This window comes from Molothrus aeneus, chromosome 5 (genome assembly GCF_037042795.1).
Source record: "Molothrus aeneus isolate 106 chromosome 5, BPBGC_Maene_1.0, whole genome shotgun sequence".
NCBI lineage: Eukaryota > Metazoa > Chordata > Aves > Passeriformes > Icteridae > Molothrus > Molothrus aeneus.
Window position 1 is genome coordinate 70,303,772 of NC_089650.1, and position 19,447 is coordinate 70,323,218.

Below are 19,447 nucleotides of genomic sequence, written 5' to 3' on the forward strand. Positions count from 1 at the left end.
TCCCATCCCATCCCATCCCATCCCATCCCATCCCATCCCATCCCATCCCATCCCATCCCATCCCATCCCATCCCATCCCATCCCATCCCATCCCATCCTGCTGGAGTGCTGGATCAGCCCTGACATTGCTTTCCAAAATAATTCCCTCTGGAGAAAGCGCCGAGGGGGGATGAGGAAGGATCCATCCCTGTTGTGGCTGCCACGACTCCTTTTCCTCCAGCTCTTGTTGGGAGAGGAGCTGGGATGTGGGAATCCACCTCTGAATTCCCTGCTCCCTGGGAAGGGATGGAAGGCAATGTATTTTCTCTCTTGCCCTCTCATTCCCGAGCAGCAGGAGTTTTCCAGGCTGGGATTTTCCTGGCGCATAAGGGCTGGATTTGGGGATTTTGGCTCTTGTGCCAGAGCCTCTCCCAGCTCCACCGTGTCCTTCCCAGCCGCTGGAATTTGCCCGGCGGCGCGGGATGAACTGGGGCCGGCGCCCGGCTGCCCAGGCCACTATGGATTTGTGGAATAAATTCATGGAGCGTGTCGGGAAGGGCCGGCTCCTCCGCCCATCGATCGCGCTGCGCCGCGGAGCGGCTCCGGATAATTGCGCCGGGCGCGGGAGATGGATCGTGGCTCTTCCCTAATTAACTCTGGGATTAATCGCTCGCATGGACGGAGCCGGCAAGGGAGAGCTCCGGGATGGAAATTCCCTGGGCATGGAAGCGGTGCTGCCCCGTCCTTGCCAGATGCTCCGGGGGGAAGAAAGGAGGGACTCCCTGGGGTGTCCCAGGACCCCCTCCCTGTGCCCCATCCCTGTGCCCCATCCCTGTGTCCCATCCCTGTGTCCCATCCTGTCCCATCCCTGTGTCCCATCCCTGTGTCACATCCTGTCCCATCCCTGTGCCCCGTCCCTGTGTTCCACCCGTGCCCCATCCCTGTGTCCCATCCTGTCCCATCCCTGTGTCACATCCCTGTGTCACATCCTGTCCCATCCTGTCACATCCCTGTGTCCAGTCCCTGTGTCCTATCCCTGTGTCCCATCCTGTCCCATCCCTGTGTCCCATCCCTGTGTCCCACCCTGTCCCATCCCTGTGTCACATCATTCCCACCATATCCCTTTTGGGAAGGCTGATTCCAGCTGGGAATGCTGCCCATCTCCAGAGCCCTGAGTGGTTTCCCGATGGTTTTCCAGGGCATTCACCTGTCTGGTCCCCTCAGATGCTTCCAGGGATTCTCCTTTTGGGGTTACACCAGCAGCAATCCCGGTGCCAGCACTGCTGGGGACCAGAGCCGGGATAAAACAGGGATGGGTTTGACCAGGAAAAGCCTTCTCCCTGGGAGCACCATCCCAGTCCCGGGGAGAGGGAGGGCTTTGGCAGACTGGAGGATTTTTGGAATGCCGGGCAATTTTTCCTGCGTCTCACAGCAGAGCTTGGGAGCTCGGGGAGAGCTCGGCACAGCAGCGATGCCCGGGGGGATTTTGGGAAGATCCCAGTTGTTGATGCAGCCGGGGCTGGGGGCAGTGGGGACCCATCCCTCGGGGAGCTGCGCCGTGCCCGAGCCAGGATCCGGATGCTGTTCCCGGGAATGTGCGGAGCCCGGGAATGTGCGGGAGCCGGGGCGGCTTTGCCAGCTCTGGAGCGTCACGGGGCCGGCTGCGTCACCCGCCGCTTCCACGTGTGGAACTGGGCAGGATTTGGCTGCCGGGGAGGATTTGGCTGCCGGGAGCCGAACCGGGAGAGCTGTCGGGGAGCGCAGCTTTCCCGCCCGGATTGCGCTTGGAATGCGCGGCTGCTGCAGTGGGCTGGGCTGGCCCCGGCACGGGAGGGGGCAGGGGCGAGCGGGATTATCGCCGTTTAACGATCCCAAATCCAGGCACCTCTCCTCTCCCCGCACCCTTCGCCCTCCCCGCGACGCCTCCCAGCCCGGCACTGCCATGGTTATCCCGCTCCAAGGTCAATCCTGCCCCGGGGGTCTCCGTGGCCCCTCCGGCAGCCGCTGGAGCGGGAGGGAGGAGGGAGCTGGGTCCTGCTGGATCCGCTCCTGGCGGTGCCGGAGGCGCTGGAGGCTCCCGGGGCTGCTGTGGAGCATCCTTGTTCCACATCCCGGCCTTTTCCAGGAGGGATGATGGGAGGATGGAGAGGTGGAGGGGGTTAGGGAAGCGCAGCCGGCTCCCGCTCGCCATTCCCAGGAAATCCCGCTGCCCGCAGCAGGATGCGTGGGTTGGGGGGGCTGGCATGAGCCGGCCCTCGGGAGGGAAACCGCTGCTCCAGAGGGAAGGCGCTTCCCTGGATCTGCCCCGCGGTGCCTCCTGCAGCCCCCATCCCGCCGGGATCATCCCGATGCACATTCCTGCTCCCAATCCCTGGCCCCCGCCAGGTCTCCGGGAACCTCCTCCCTCCGGCACGGGAGGGACACGGGGGGCACCCACCGCCCCGAGCCCCCCGGCAGCCCCTTCCCAGCCCCCCCGGCCCTTCCACCCGGCACGAGCTGCCGGGGAAGTAAAAATATTCCCGGGAGCGGGTGACGCCGCCGGGCCGGGAGATCCGCGGGCGGGCGGGGTATTTTTAGCCCGGCAGGTCTGGGCTGCCACCCACCCCCCATCTGTCCCCCCCCGGCCCCCCCGTGTCCCCGCGGCCCCTCGGAGCCCCCGTGGGATGAGGGAATAGCAGGGAATGGCACCGGCACGGCCCCAGCCCACCCCGCCCTCCCCATCCCAAAGGTGGGGCTGCTCCCGGCCCTTCCCGGCGGGATGAGCCCCCCTCCCCCCTCTTCAGGCAGCCCCCGGGATGTCCCCCCTGGGATGGGGACCTGTCCCCACTGCCTGGGGTCCTGAGGCTGCAGCACGGGATGTGCCTGGAATGTCCCATTGTGTCTCCCCAGCCTGGACTGGGGCTGGAACTGGGGCAGGACCACGGGGCTGCCTCCCCCACCTTGGGACCAGCTGGGGACAGGGTTGCAGGGGCCACACCCTGGGGACGAGGAGCTGGGGACAACCTCGTTGGGACCCTGGTCCTTGGGACAGTGAGGCAGGAACCCCATCCTGGGAGCAGCGTGTTGGGAACAACCTCTCTGGGACCCTGATGCTGGGGACAAGGCCAGGGGCCCCTCCTGGGGACTCCATCCTGTTCCCCCATGTCCTGGCACCCCCAGCTCTGTGCTGGTGAGCCCAGGCAGTGAATGCTGGGGTGCAGGGTCTCTGTGGGGTTCCGGGTCCCTGTGGGGTGCAGGGTCCCCATGGGTTCCGGGTCCCCATGGGTTCTGGGTCCCCGTGGGTTCCAGGTCCCCGTGGGTTCCGGGTCCCCATGGGTGCAGGGTTCCCGTGGGTTCCAGGTGCCCGTGGGTGCACGGTCCCCGTGGGTTCCGGGTCCCCATGGGTTCTGGGTCCCCGTGGGTTCCAGGTGCCCATGGGTGCACGGTCCCCGTGGGTTCTGGGTCCCCATGGGTGCAGGGTCCCCGTGGGTTCCAGGTGCCCGTGGGTTCCAGGTCCCCATGGGTGCAGGGTTCCCGTGGGTTCCAGGTGCCTGTGGGTGCACGGTCCCCGTGGGTTCCGGGTCCCCATGGGCTCTGGGTCCTCGTGGGTTCCGGGTCCCTGTGGGTGACATTGGCGGCGGTAGCCGCTTGGAGCCCGCGCGGTGCCGCTGTTCTGGGCTGGATGTGCTCCCGGGAGCGGAGCTGCCGGAGTGATTTAATCCACCCTGACTGCAGCTGACCTTGGAAAGCCGCCCAGGCGCGGCTCCGGCTGCTCCAGGGGGAGCGGAGCCCGGGGGTGCCAGGGGTCCCTGCACCCCCAGCCCTTCCCGGCCCCTCCACGGGCACGTCGCCCTTGGATCCCGGGAATGCTTTGCCTGCTGTCCCCAGTGCCAGGGCTGTGGGGTGCCAGTGCCACGTCTGGTGTCACATGGAGCCCAGCCTGCCCTCAGATGATCCCGGGCATTGTCCCTGCAGCTCCGTGTCCCTCCAGCTGAGCGGCACCCCCAGGGCCTTTCCCAGCTTTCTGTGTCTGGAGCGTTCCATGGGGCTGGTGTGATCCAAAGGGGGACATGGAACTTCATGGGATCATGGAACGGTTCCAGCCCTGCATGGCAGGGACACCTTCCCCTATCCTGAGTGGCTCCAAGCCCTGTCCAGCCTGGCCTTGAGCACTTCCAGGGTTCCAGGGGCAGCCACACCCTGTGCCAGGGCTCCACTTGGCCTTGTGGAACCTCATCCCATTGTCCTCATCCCATGGATCCCACCTGTCCAGATCCCTCTGTGGAGCCTTCCTGCCCGTGGGCACATCTGATGCAGCGCGACACAGTGGGACACAATAGAGGGCTTTCCTGTTGAGGGGTGCCCCCATCCCATCCCATCCCATCCCATCCCATCCCATCCCATCCCATCCCATCCCACTCCATCCCACTCCATCCCACTCCATCCCATCCCATCCCATCCCATCCCATCCCATCCCATCCCATCCCATCCCATCCCATCCCATCCCATGGATCCCATCCCATAATCCCATCCCATCCCATCCCATGGATCCCATCCCATCCCATTATCCCATCCCATCCCATGGATCCTATGGATCCCACCCCATGGATCCCATCCCATCCCATGGATCCTATAGATCCCATCCCATCCTATGGATCCCATCCCATGATCCCATTATCCCATTATCCCATTATCCCATCCCATTATCCCATCCCATCCCATCCCATGATCCCATGATCCCATGATCCCATGATCCCATGATCCCATCCCAGTCTCTCGTGACTCCTCCCCGAGCCCCGGGATCCCCCGTTCCCCCCGGCTGCTCCGCCGCCGCCTCTCCCCGTTCCCGGTGCCGCATCCCCAGCCAGGTGTTTCCCACGCCAGCCGCTCCTGAGCCAGACATCTCAAAAGCCCTGGAGCAGCTGAATTCCCAACCTGCCTCTCGGAGTAATCGGCGTCTCTTTTTCCCCTCCAGTGGTTCCGACGGGAGCTTTGCTGCGAGGAATCGCTGTAACCGCTCCCCTTAATTGGCTCTTTCCTGCCGGAGCCCCCTCTCCGCACGGAAAAGCCGCGGCTTCGGCGCCCTGCCAGACGCTCTGGCCCTTTTTGCATTTTGATGTTGGTTTAATGAGTGATTTTCGGGATGAGCCGAGGCTTTGGAGGGGTTCAGGGATGCTCCTGCCTCGCCTGTCTGGCTGCCTTTGGCTCAGCGCGGCTCCGGCCATGCGGAACGGGAACAGGAACAGGAACAGGAAAAGGAGCGGGGACGGGCCTGGGAAAAGTCCAGAGGGGCCAGGTCCAGCCCCGAGGCAGCAGCACTGGGATGTCCCCAAAGATCCCCACATCGCCCCCCTGTCACCCCAGTGTCACCTCCTCTATCCCAGAGCCTTGGGGTGTTCCAGCTGATACCAGGAAAGCATCGAGGATGGAGCTTCCCTGGGGAAGCAGAGGGGTGGGACTGGGTGGGATTTTCATGGAAATGGTGCCTGCAGATGTGGGATGTGGTGCTGGGAACTGCTGGGGGGTCCACCCTGAGGGGGGGAAGGTTCAGGGGGGACCTTGCAGGGCCTGCAGGGGCTCCAGGAGAGCTGCAGAGGGACTGGGGCCAAGGCCTGCAGGGACAGCACCCAGGGAATGGCTCCCAGTGCCAGAGGGCAGCCAGGGATGGGATCTTGGCAATGAGGAATTCCTGGCTGGGCTGGAATTGCCAGAGCAGCTGGGGCTGCCCCTGCATCCCTGGCAGTGCCCCAGGCCAGGCTGGACACTGGGGCTGGAGCAGCCTGGGACAGTGGGAGGTGTCCCTGCCATGGCAGGGCTGGCACTGCAGGGGCTCTGGGGTCCCTGCCCACCCAACCCATTCCAGGACTCCCTGATCCCTGCATGTCCCAGCTCACCCCAACCCTGGTGCTGTGGGAGGTGATGCATCCAGCAGGATCTGCCCCCGAGGTGTTCCCAGTTTCTGTCTGGGATCCCAGCAGGTGCCAGCATTGTCCCAATCCCTCCCCGCTGTGTCAGAGCTGTGGGGGTACTGTGGGATTCCAGGCTCGGGATGCTCCCTGCCCTGCCCCAGCCCTTCCCATCCCTCCTGGAGACCCTGGTTCTGGGGCATCCGCACCGCTCCCGTCCTCCTGTCCTGGCGGGAATGTCGTGTCCAAAAACCGGGAACTGCCGGGGCCACTGCACCTTGGGATCCCCATGGAGCTCTGGGGACACCTGGCAGGTGCTGGGATCCCAGCTGGGATCTTGTCCTGCCTGGAAGCTCCTGGTTTATTGTGCCTGGGAGCTCTGGTGGTGCCAGAGCCGCTGGGAAACGGCTCCATTCCCTGGGCATGGAGAGAGGGCCTGGAGACTGGCAGTGGGAATGTGGGCACAGAGAGGATGGGGATGAGGATGGGATGGGGATGACAGCCTGTCTGGCTGATCTCAGAGGTTTGGGCATGGAGAGGATGAGGATGAGGGCCAGGCTGTCTGATCTGGGCCCTGGCCAGGGGCCGGGCAGTGCCAGCCCTGAGCCATTCCCTTTTCCAGGTGAACGTTTCCGTGGATTATATCCGCCCCGCCAGCAGCGCCACCGACACCGTGCCAGCCTTCTCGGAGCGCACCTGTGCCACCGTCTCCATCGGCGGAATGTGAGTCCTCCCCGGCCTCTGCCCTGCCTGCCTGGCATTCCCACCTGGCATTCCCACCCTGCCAGGGCTCTGTGGGGTCAGAGGGTGGCTCGCTCCCCACTTGGCCTGGGATCAGCCTCCATTCCCGGCATCCCAGCGTTGGATTCTGTGGGATACATTGGGATGCTGCTGCCTGGACCCCCCACACCTGCCCCCCCACAGCTGCATCAGTTTTGGGGGATATTGGGATCAGGTTCCCCCCATCCAGCTGCCTCGGGAGTGGCTTTGGAGGATTAATCCCTGCTGTGTATCCTGGGATGTTTGTCCTTCCCAAGGGACCCCTCCCTGATTTCCCTTCTCCATGAGAAGGTTCAGGAGTGGGGAGTGTTCCAGAGCAGCTTCCCCTCAGCCAGAATTTGTGATTTTTCCCCCTCAGGGCACGGGGTGCCAGTGCCTCTGGCACATCCCTGTGGATAGGCCGAGCCTCAGGCACATCCCTGTGGATAGGCCGAGCCTCCGGCACATCCAGGTGGATAGGCCGAGCCTCTGGCACATTCCTGTGGATAGGCCAGGCCTCCAGCACATCCCTGTGGATAGGCCGAGCCTCAGGCACATCCCTGTGGATAGGCCTAGCCTCTGGCACATTCCTGTGGATAGGCCAGGCCTCTGGCACATCCCTGTGGATAGGCCGAGCCTCTGGCACATTCCTGTGGATAGGCCAGGGATCCAGCACATCCCTGTGGATAGGCCGAGCCTCTGGCACATCCCTGTGGATAGGCCGAGCCTCTGGCACATCCCTGTGGATAGGCCAGGCCTCCAGCACATTCCTGTGGATAGGCCGAGCCTCTGGAACATCCCTGTGGATAGGCCAGGCCTCTGGCACATCCCTGTGGATAGGCCGAGGCTCCAGCACATCCCTGTGGATAGGCCGAGCCTCTGGCACATCCCTGTGGATAGGCCGAGCCTCTGGCTGGCAGTGGCTCCGGGAGCTGCGTAGGGAGGATTTGTCATAGGCCCTTGGTTGCTTTCCCAGTTTTTTTTCCCGGTAGCAGCTATTTTGGAAAGCGCCCAAAGCGCTGCAGCGCTGCCTTTCCCTCCCTGATCCAGGGGCTGTGAGAGCTGCACTTCCCTTCCTTCCCTTCCCTGCAAAACCTGGGAGAGCTGCCTTCTCCTGCTCCCTAATCCCAGCGCTGGGAGAGCTGCCCCTGCATTCCCGGGATGTTCCACAGTGCCTGGGCCATTCCTGGGATGTTGCACAGTGCCATTCCCTGTACTGTATCCCAGGATGTTCCTCAGTGCCTGTGCCATTCCCAGTGCTGCATCCCGGGATGCCGGGGGTGGAACAGAGCAGGGTCTGTGTCCCGAGGCCTTTGCCAGGCTGGGATGGAGCAGGGAATAAAGCCTGGCTTGTCCTCCTGGAGTGTCTGCCCGGCATCTGGGCTGGGCTGAGCCTGCTTGGGATTCTGGGCACGGCGGTGCCGGGGCGGGAGCCAGGGCAGGAGCTGCAGCCCCAATCCCAGCTCCAGGCACTGGGATTGGGGGGGCTGGAGAACAAACCCAGCTTCTCCTGCTGGATCCCTGCTCATCTCCCAGCCTGGATCCCTGCTGGATCACTGCCCGGATCCCTGCTCATCTCCCAGCCTCTATCCCTGGCTGCATCCTGCCCATTTCCCTCCTGCATCCCTGTCTACCCCTCCTTGTGTCACCCCCTGCATCCCAGGATCCCTCCATCCCACTTCTCCCTTCCATCTCCTCCAAGTTTTGGGCCTGATCCCTGCCCTCAAAATGTTGGTGCATTCCACAGCATCCTAGAGCATCCCTTAGGATCCCAGAGCATCCCACAGCTCTCCACAGCATCCTGGACAATTCCATAGCATCCCACAGCATCCTACATCATCCCCCATAAAAAAAAAAAGCTAGAAATCCCTAACCCCATATTTCAGGAGCACCCTGTGCTGTAATTCCAGGTGCAATTCCCGGCAGGAGTGGGAGATCCCTTCCCTGGGGGCAGTGGGGCTGGATGCTGCAGTTTGGGATGATTTGATGTTTAGGGGGTGGGATGGGTTTGGTACCCCTGATCCTGATCCTGATTCTGATCCTGATCCTGATCCTGATCCTGATCCCGATCCATGCTGGGCACCACCTCGGGTGGGATGAAACCCTTCCAAAACTTCCTTTGGGAAAGGAAACGTGGGAGGAGCTTAAAAATTGACATTTTTGGCTTGAAGTTCCCTAATGGGCATTTTTCAGGCTAAGGAGATTTTTCCCATCATATTCCCAGTCTTTAATTTGGGATCTGGGATTAACTGGGGGACGCTCCTTCCCTCCAGGCCCCAGCTCCAGCTCCATTTCAGAGCTTTGCTGGGAGGTGGGAATGGGGGGGTTCCTCCCAGGGAGCCAGGCTGGAGCAGGGTCTGGAATTCATGTGCTGGAATTCCTTCTCTGAGCCATTATCCCTGCCTCCCTCCCCCTTGCCCTCCTTCCCTGGGCACCAGGATCAGTCCCCGTGGGAATTCTGAGCCTTAAAACTTCTGAACCCCGAAAGAATTTGGGCTTTTCCCGGGATATCCAGCCCAGTGAAGTGCTCTGGCACTGGGAAGCAGCCAAATTTCACGGCTGGGAGTGCTGGGAATGCTCCAGAGCTTCCGGGCTCTCCAGTGGCCCAGGGAGGGGACACTTTTCCACACCCATTTCCAGGATGCAGCTGGGATGGGGTGAGATGTGTTCAGGATGAGGAGCAGGATTTGACTGGGGTGGGGAGTGGGATGTCTGGGATGGAGAATGTCAGGGAGCGCTGGGAGCCTCCCTGGCCCTTCCCTGGCCTCCCCCAGCTCCTGCTCCTTCCCCAGCATTCCCAGGGTCCCCATTCCCAGGGTGCCCATTCCTGGGGTGCCCATTCCCGAGCTGCCTGTTCCCAGGATGCTATTCCCAGTGCTCAGCATTCCCAGGCTGCCGCAGCTGCTCCGGCTGCAGCGATTCTGTCTCTTGCCAATCCCGAATTTTTTGATTCCTCCCCCTGCTCCGAGACCTAATTTCGGCTCCCGGTGCTGGATTTGCCCTTCCCCCCACTCATGAAGGGGCACACCCGGGATTTGGGAAGGGATCAGTCCCTCCATCCTCTGGACAGATCCTCTTTTTTTGGGGATACTGAGGGAATTAGTGTGGGGGGGCGGTGACTGGAGGAGAATTAGAGAAGTGCTGGCGAAGGAGAATTCATGGATTTGCTTAAAGCAGTGGAATGTGATGGCTTCACCCCTGCCTGGCACAGGCCCCTCTTGCTGATCCCAGAAATCCCAGTTCACTGGGAGAGGCTGCTCCCAGCCCCTTCCCGTGGAAATGGGGGTGGGGGGGTCTCCCTGTCCCAACCCCCCCAAATTGGTGCCCAAATTATTTCCCAGAAAAAAAGTGGGATGGTGGAATCAAGGAAATTCCTGTGGGCTGGGGGCCATCACCCCTCAGTTTTTGGGGGGAATCCGGGGGTGGCGCCCCCCCCCCTCCAAACCAGTGCCCACCCCCTGCTCCTGGAGAATAGTGACGGGATTGGGAAGTCCAGGAGGAGGCTCCTGTGGGCTGGGAATGCTGAGCCTGCTGCGTTTGGGCTGGGGTGGGAGGGGAGTTTTGGGGTGAGATTTTTGGGGTGCTCCTGGGAGGCTTCTCCCTGTGGCATGAGCCCAGCTTGGGTCCCCCTCTGTGCCCAGAGAGCTGGGATGTGTCACTCCAAGGCCTTCCCTTGGGATGGGATGGGATTGGGGTGGGATGGGACTGGGGTGGGATGGGATGGGATGGGACTGGGATGGGATGGGACTGGGATCTCCTGCCCCATTCCCACCCCGATCCCATCCCATTCCCACAGCAACATCGCGGAGGCGCTGGTCAGCAAGGGCCTGGCCACGGTGCTGCGCTACCGACAGGACGACGACCAGCGCTCGGCGCACTACGATGAGCTGCTGGCAGCTGAGGCCCGGTGAGCGCGGGGCTGGGGGGCTCTGAGGGGTCCCCTGTGCTCTCCCTGTCACGTCCTGTGTCCCCTGTCCCGTGTCCCCCTGCCCTGTCCCTGTGGTTTGAGGTGATTCCCGCACACAGCTGCCCATGTCCCTCTGTCCTGTTGCAGCTGTGTCCCCTGGGCACCTGTCTGTCCCCAGCTGTGTCTCGGGTACGCCAGATCCAGGTGTGCACAGCCCAGCTCCCCATGCAGAGGATCCCATATCCCGGTGCCCCCCATGTCCACTCCATTCCCAGCCCCAGGAGCCCCCCAGGTGTCCTCATGTCCCTGTCCCTCATCCCAGGCTCCCGCTGGAATGGCGATGGACACCCTTCCCTGCCCGGCCCCGCTCCCTCCGGAGGCGGCTCCGTGGCGGCTGAGCCCGGCGGGGATGGTGGGATCTCAGCTCCTCCTTGGCAGCAGATCCCGGCACGATGCCGAGAGCCGGGAAGAGCAGCTTGGAGGGGGCTGCGGCGCCTCGCCGGGCAGGGCTGGCTGCTGGGAAAAGGCGGATCGATCCGGAGAGAGCTGCTCCCGCTCCCACCCAGCCGTGCCCGGGCGGTGGGCGGCCGGCAGATTGCTCACAGGCTCCTTCCCAGCGCCTGGAATGTGCCTTTTGGGAAGCCTGGCAGGAAGTCAGCAGCTCGGAGCTGCCAAGGGGGCACCGGGATACAGGGCTGGGATGTGGCACCTGGGGCTGGATGTAGGGCTGGGATGTGGCACCTGGAGCTGGATGTAGGGCTGGGATGTGGCACCTGGAGCTGGATGTAGGGCTGGGATGTGGCACCTGGGGCTGGATGTAGGGCTGGGATGTGGCACCTGGAGCCAGATGTGGGACTGGGATGTGGCACCTGGAGCCGGATACAAGGCTGGGATTTGGCACCTGGAACTGGATATGGGGCCAGGATGTGGCACCTGGAGCCAGAGCCACACTCCAGGGTTGGGGCTCAGCCTGGATGTCCCCAGGTGGAGGTGCTGGATGTTCCTGCCTGATCCTGGAGTGGATCAGGTGGTGGAGGTGGCTCATCCATGCCATTGGGAGCTTTGGCACATCCCAAATCCAGGATTGTGCTGGCACCAGGCAGAGGAGCCGGCAGCTCTGGGACCATGCCAGGAGCAGCAGGAATGGGATACCCTGAGATTTGGGATGAGGTTGTGGTGCAGGGCCTGGAGCAGTTCGGGGGATCCATTCAGCATTCCCAGCTCTTCAGAGAGCCTGGAATCACACCCCAGACCATTGGCTCTGCCAGAATCCTGGCACACTCCAGCCTTTCCCAACCCTCCAGGCCAGGCCCTGGGGCACGAGGGAACACTCCAGGCTCCAGGTGGGGACAGAGAGCTTGGTGGCCTCATCCCGAGGGAACATCCCAGGGGAACATCCCAGCCCTGCATCCTTGTGCCGAGACAAGGATCTGGATCCGAGTCCAGCGTTGGGCCTGGATCTGGCAGCAGCTCCAGCATCCCGCTGGTTTTCCCTGCGTTCAGTGCCTTCCATCTGTGGCATTCCCCTTGTTCCATGGCTGGGACAGCCCGGGTGTCCCGGCGGGCACAGGGGAGGCTCCAGCTCCCATCCTGCTGCAGCAGGAGCTGATTCCCAGCACTCCCTCTCCTCTCCAGGGCCATCAAGAACGGGAAGGGGCTGCACAGCAAGAAGGAGGTGCCAATCCACAGGGTGGCCGACATCTCTGGAGTAAGGATCCATCCCCTCGGGCACATGGGATGGGCAGGAATTCCTCAGGACATCAAGCGGGATAAAACCCACACGTGCCGTTGTTTTGGCAGTTCCTTGGGGGGTTTTTCCCTTTTTTCCTTGGATAAATAAACCGGGAGTTGCCCCATAGCCTGGGAACCAGAAATGCCAGTGGGAATCCGGGATTGCCCCGCTCTGATGAGGGAATTTGGGGATCCCCACACCTCCCAGCAGAGCTCATTACGTTCTCCTCAATTAATTAATATTTTTGAGGATTTCTGTGGAGCCCTTCAATGCTGGGATGGGGAGGGGCAGATCCTGGGAAAGGGGAATGATGGGATGCTCTGTTAGGGATGGGGGAAATGGGGAAATGGGGAAATGGGGCTGGATCTGTCCTGCTGATCCAGGCAGCTGCCCTGTGCGGGGGGAAAGGATGGGCTTTGGGGGGTATTTGGGATGGATTAGGGGATGGGTTTAGGCATGAATTTTGGATGCATTTTGGCTGGATTTGGGATGTATTTGGGATGTGTTTTGGGATATATTTAGCATTTATTTTGGGATCTATTTGGGATTTTTGGATGTATTTTGACATGTGTTCTGAGATGTATTTGGGATGTGTTTTGGGATATTTTTGGGATTTTGGGATTGATTTGGGATTTTTGGATGTATTTTGAGATGTGTTCTGAGATGTACTTGGGATGTGCTTTGGAGTATTTTTGGGATTTGGGGATGGATTTGGGATATGTTTGGGATGCATTTTGGGATGTGCTTTGGAGTATTTTTGGGATTTGGGGATGGATTTGGGATATGTTTGGGATGCATTTTGGGATGTATTTGGGATTTGTTTTGAGATGCATTAGGGATTTGTTTTGGGATGTGTTTGGGATTTTTGGATGTATTTTGACATGTGTTTTGAGATGCATTTGGGATGTGTTTTGGAGTATTTTTGGGATTTTGGGATGGATTTGGGATGCATTTTGGAATATATTTGGGATGTATTTGGGATTTTTGGATGTATTTGGAGATGCGTTTTGGGATATATTTGGGATTTGGGCTGTGCTTGGGGCGCACAGCCCATTCCCAGCTGGAAGCGCTCAGCTCCGTGCCCAGATGTCACACCCCAGCTGTCACAGGGACAGGAGCAGCCCCCACTCCCGGCCCCGCACGTGGGGGTTCCGGGGTCCCTGAATTCCCGTTTTCCCGCAGGACACGCAGAAGGCGAAGCAGTTCCTGCCCTTCCTGCAGCGCGCCGGCCGCTCCGAGGCCGTGGTGGAGTACGTGTTCAGCGGCTCCCGCCTCAAGCTCTTCCTGCCCAAGGAAACCTGCCTGATCACCTTCCTGCTCGCAGGTACGGAGCCGGGAGCACCGCCGGATCCCGGGATTGGCACTGCAGGGATTTGGGATTGGCACCACGGCATCGGCACTGCAGGGTTCCTGGAATTGGCACTGTGGGGTTCCGGGATCGGCACCATGGGATCCTGGGATTGGCATAATGGGGTTCCCGGGATCAGCACTGCAGGGTTCCCAGGACTGGCGCTGTGGGATCTCGGGATTGGTGCCATGGGATCCCAGGAGAGGCGCTGCGGGGTTCTGGGATCAGCACTGTGGGGTTCCGGGATTGGCATCATGGGGTTCCTAGGATCGGCACCTCGGTGTTCCCGGGATCAGCACTGCAGGGTTTTGGGATCAGTGCTGTGGGGTTCCAGGATTGGCACCATGGGGTTCCTGGGATTGGTGCCGTAGAGTTCCCAGGATCAGCACTGCGAGGTTCCTGGGATTGGCACTGTGGGATCCCAGGATTGTCATTGCGGGGTTCCGGGATCAGCACTGTGGGGTTCCCAGGATTGGCACTGTGGGATCCCAGGATTGGCACTGCGGGGTTCCGGGATCAGCACCGTGGGGTTCCCAGGATTGGCACCGTGGGATCCCAGGATTGGCACTGCGGGGTTCCCAGAACCAGCACCGCGGGGTTCTGGGATCAGCACTGCGGGGTTCCCAGATTGGCACTGCGGAGTTCCAGGGATTGGCACCATGGGGTTCCTGGGATCAGCACCACAGGGTCCCGGGATTGTCACTGCAGAGTTCCCACAATCGGCTCTGCGGGATTCCAGGATCAGCACTGTCGGGTTCTGAGATCAGCACCATGGGATTGGCACCTTGGGATCCAAGGATCGGCACTGTGGGGTTCTGGGATTGGCGCCTCTGGGTTCTGGGCATCAGCACTGAAACATCCCCTGGGCTGGCATGGGAACATTCCCTGGACTGGGACATCCCGGGATGAGCGGTCACAATTAACGCTGGAGCTCCCTCAGGCCAGGCTGGGAGGGGTGGGGGAGGTTGGGACTGGGGAGGGTGATCCCACCCAAAAAACTTGGGAGCAGGTAGGGAAGCACAAACGGGGGAGAAGGGAGGGAATGCCAGGATGGGGATGGGGATAGGATGGATTGAGAATGAGGAGTAGGATGGGGATGAGAATGGGAATGGGAATGGGAATGGGAATGGGAATGGGAATGGTGATAGGATGAGGATCAAAATGAGAGTGGGGATGAAGATGGGAATGGGATGAGGATGGGGATGAGGATGAGGCGGAATTCCATCAGCATTTAAAGGATTCAATCCTAGGATCAAACACTGGGAAAGGTGGAAGTGTTTATCCTAGGGGGAGCAAGGATGGAGTCAGGGATTCTTTGTCCATCCCTTTGTTCCCAGAGTTGGGAATGTGTCCTGTCTCTGTCCCTCATGGACACTGGCACTGGGATGGCCTTTGGGAAGTGGGGGCTCCATCCCTACTCCCAGTGATGCTGGGATGTCTCCTGGTGCTGCGATCCCTGCTCCACAGGGGAGTCCCTATTCCATGGGAGTCCCTGCTCCATGGGCATCCCTGCTCCATGGTTCTCCTCTTTGGAGATCCCTGCTCCATGGGAATTTCTGCTCCATTGGGACTCCTGCTCTCTGGTCCTGCTCCATTGGGAATCCTGCTCCATGGGAATTCCTGCTCCATTGGGAATCCTGCTCCACCCTGCTCTGTTCTAGAAGGGATGCATCCCCAAGACCATCCCATCCCATAGAATCCCATGATCCTGGTGGGACCTTCTGGCTTTTATTTTCCCTGTTTTTTGTTGGATTTCTCCCCGGTGCCATTCCCAACCCTCCTCTGCCAAGCCAGGAATAGGATAAATATCCGCCTTTTATCAACGCCTGCCTTTTTTATGGATATCAAATGCAAATGAGCACCAGAAAGAGATGCCAAGTCCCTTAAAATGTGACTCCAGGGATGCTCCCGAGGGAGCTCATCCCGGCTTTCCAGCTAAAATAGATCCGTCAGAGCACTATAAATATGTGCAAATACAGGCGCCGGTTTAATCCCAAATTCCTCTCTCCCGGCAAAACTCCGGAGCCTGACGCCTTCCCGGAGCGGGGGCTGGGATAGGGAGGATTCCCGAGGGATGAGGGGGCACCTCTGGGGATGTTGGAGTGGCCAAGTGGCTCCAAGGGGTCCAAAATCTTCCCTGGGAGCTGCGGGATTGGGAGGCGGGGATGGCAATCCGGGGTTTTTCACTGTGAGCATTCCCAACGTGGGGCTGTGCCAGTGCTGCTCCCGTCGGGATCCGGAGTGGATCCTCGGCATTCCAGTCCCACTCCCGCAGTTCCTGGGTGTGCCCTCCCTCCGGCTCACCTCCCCTGCTCCCAAAATCCATAAATCCTGTGGGAGATTGATCGATCCCTGGCGCTCGGCCCCGGCACAGCTGATCCCGGCCCAGAGCCATCCCAGATCCCGATCCCGGCTGTGGCTCTGGCACAGCGAGGGGGCAAAGTGCTCAAATCCCTGGAATCAAGGCTGGAAGGGTCCTTGCTCCAAGGGATTCTCCCTGAAAGATCTGTTCTGTCTGTTCCCACTGAGGGCCAGGGAGGAATTTCTCCTGGAATCCTGGTGCAGGATCCTGCAGGGATGCTGTGGGATACTCTGGGATGCTGTGGAATGCCCCTGGGATGCTTCAGGATATCCCAGGGCTGCTGTGGGTCACCAGGAATGCTCTGGAATGTCCATGGGACGCTGCGGGATACCTTGGGATGCTCAGGATGCCGCAGGGTACTCCGGGATGCTGCGGAATTCTTGCCCCCATCCCTCCGGGGCTGATTCCGGGATGGGAGCAGCCCCAGAGCCGCCCCCTCCATCCCAGCCTTGGCCCTGGCTGGGCAGGATTGTGCTGGAATTCTCTGGGAAGCCCAGGGGAGCGCGGTGGCTGCAGCACTTCCAGCCGCATCCCTCATTAATCCGTCACGGCTTCCCGGGAAGCGCGGCACAGCCGCGGATTCGGGATTAGCTGCTATTTTTAAAGTGCTGGAGAACTTTTCCGGGTGCCAAGCGTCCCCTCCCCGCTCCCGCCAGCGTTCCTGGGGGGATGAGCGCGCCCAGCCCGGCCTTCAGAGCTTTCCCTCTTCCAGAACCTTCCCTCAGGTGGGCTTGGGAAGCGTCAGAGGCCGGAGAGGATCTGGAGCGGGATCCCAGCCCCGAGGAGCTGGGAGCTGGCAGAGTTTAAGGATTCTGCTGCTTCCTCAGCTCATCCCTTGTTATTTTGAGGGAAAGAATTCCATTGTGGCCCATGAGCCCCCCTGGCCCCTTCCATGGAGGAGGACGGGCAGCTCCAGCCCCTCATTCCCATTCCCAATGCGGCACTGGTGGATGCTCCTTGCTGGAAAAATTTGGGATCAGTGCTGGGTCAGGATCAGAGCCAGGGTTGGGATCAGAGCCATGCCAGAGCCCACCCAGTGCTGGAAGGAGAATCCTGGGGTGATCCCAGATCTTGGGGGAGCCTGATGGTTCCAAATAATGAACAAAGATCCCGGGATTTCCTGCTCCCCATCCTACATTCTGCTGTGTTTCCCAGAATTCCCCTTTTCCAGAAATCCCCCTTTCCGTCCCCATTTCTGGGGACAGAGGATGTGTGTGCCATGAAGGGCAGGGACAGGGCTGGGAAGCTCCTGCTGGATGCCCTGGAAATGGCTTCCTTTGGAGGCAGCACGACCTGGGAATGGGGACTGGGATGGGATGGGATGGGGATACAACAGGGCTGGGAATGAGGATGAGGATGAGGATGAGGATGAGGATGGGGAAGGATCTGGTGGCACAGGGATATTGTCCCTCAGGATGGGCTCTGGGCAGGATCTGTGTCCTTGTGTCCCTGGGTGTTGGTGACACTGACATGGCCCTGGGGATGTGTCACCTCCTCACTCGTGGCTCCAGCTTGGAGCTGTATTCCCGGCACTTCATTCATTATGCAAATTATGTAAATGATCATTAATAATGCAGGACTTCCCTGTGCTCTGAGCTGGAGCAGGGGGATCCCGGGGGCAGCGGGAGAAGGGGGGCAGGGGAGCGGCTGTGACAGAGGGATCTGGGTGGGGGGCTGGATGTGTCCCCGTGTCCCCATCCCTGTCTCCTTGTGTCCCCATCCCTGTTTGTCCCTGAGTCCCCATCCCTGCGGACACATCCCTGTGTCCCCATCCCTGCTTGCCCCTGCATCCCCATCTCTTTTTGTCCCTGTGTCCCTATTCCTGTTTGTCCCTGAGTCCCCATCCCTGCGGACACATCCCCATGTCCCTATTCCTGTTCGTCCCCGTGTCCCTATTCCTGTTTGTCCCTCTGTCTCCATCCCAGACTGTCCCAGCCTGTCCCACAGCCATGCCACCCCTGGACCCTACTGGAGCTGCTCACATCTCCCTTGTTTCCAGTATCCCCTTCCCTCCCAGCCCTTCCCTGGGTTGCCATTCCCAGGCCCTGACCATTCCCGGGGTGCCCTTCCCAGGTTGCCGTTCCCAAGCGCTGACCCTTCCCGGTTTCCCTGCAGGGATCGAGTGCCCGCGGGGTGCCCGGAACGTGCCGGGGCTGACGCAGGAGGGGGAGCCCTTCAGCGAGGAGGCCACGCTCTTCACCAAGGAGCTCGTGCTGCAGAGGGAGGTACGGCCGGAGCCGGGCGCGGGGGGTCCGGGGGGATCCAGGGGGATCCGGGGGCAGCAGCTGTCAGCTGCACCCAGAGATCCTGGGGATACCAGGAGTGTCCTGTGGGATATGGAGAGATCCCGGGTGCTTCTGAGAGATCCGAGGTGTCACCAGCAAATCCCAGGCGATACTGAGAGATCCAGGAGATCCCAGGGGATACTGAGAGTGCGCTGGGCAGGTGCAGGATGGATGTGAGGTTGGATGTGGGGTTGGGTTCCGGATGGATCCCCCTGTTTGAAGCTGTTCCCATTAATGTCTCCAAATATTAAAATTCCCTGGAACTCCTGTGATTTCCCTGATTGCAGCTCCGGAGCTCGGGGCCCATTTTGGGTAATTTTTCCGTGATTCACAATTCCGAGGTGGATACCGGATCCTTCCCCCCCGACTGTCAGTCCTGCTGAGCCAAAATTCAGGGACTGATGCTCCCATCCAGATGTTGGTACTGGTGCAGATGTGGGCATGGATAGAGATGGGAATTATGGATCCAGATGGGATTTATGGATCCAGATGTGGCTGTGGTTGCAGACACGGTTGATGCAGATGTGGACACAGCTGCAGTTTTGGGCATGGATCCAGATGTGGGCAGGGATGCAGATGTTGACATGGATGCAGCTGTGGGCACGGTGACAGCTGTGGCTCTGGATCCAGATGTTGCCATGGGTGCAGATGTGGTGGACACAGGTGCAGTTGTGGCTGTATACCTAGATGCGGGTGTGGGTCCAGATGTGGGTGTGTATCCAGATGTGGCAGCAGCTGCAGGCCAGTGGTGCCAGCTGTGGGGACATGGGAATGCAGGGGCATAGGGACATAAGGACATGGAATGCTGGGACACAGGGACATGGGAACACGGGAAAACGGGGGTGTGGGAGTGCAGGGACACAGGGGCACAGGGATGCAGGCACATGGGAATGCAGGGACCTGAGGATAGGGAAACACAGGGGTGTAGGGATACAGGAATGAGGAGAAACAGGGACACGGGGACATGAGGACACAGGGACACAGGGCTGTAGGGATACAGGAACATGGAGAAACAGGGACACGAGGACACGGGGGTGCAGGGATACAGGAACATGGAGGAACAGGGACACAGGAGTACAGGGACACGGGGACACTGCAGTCGTCCCCCTCCCTGCTCAGCATCTCGCGCTGCCGGGAATTGCTGACCCGCATCCCAAGGGCTTCGCTCCGCTGCCTCGGCACATTCCGGA

The 19,447-nt window shown here is 60.7% G+C and overlaps 1 protein-coding gene across 1 annotated transcript in view; it reads left to right on the forward strand.

Moving 5' to 3' along the window:
* The window catches only part of SND1 (staphylococcal nuclease and tudor domain containing 1), a 79,218-nt gene that overhangs the window by 44,350 nt on the left and 15,421 nt on the right, over window positions 1-19,447 (forward strand). The window contains exons 12-16 of the mRNA XM_066551111.1: window positions 6,487-6,587; window positions 10,420-10,530; window positions 12,166-12,238; window positions 13,445-13,586; window positions 18,088-18,197. Of these exons, the coding sequence (XP_066407208.1) occupies window positions 6,487-6,587; window positions 10,420-10,530; window positions 12,166-12,238; window positions 13,445-13,586; window positions 18,088-18,197 (537 nt within the window). The remainder of the gene's footprint in view (window positions 1-6,486; window positions 6,588-10,419; window positions 10,531-12,165; window positions 12,239-13,444; window positions 13,587-18,087; window positions 18,198-19,447) is intronic.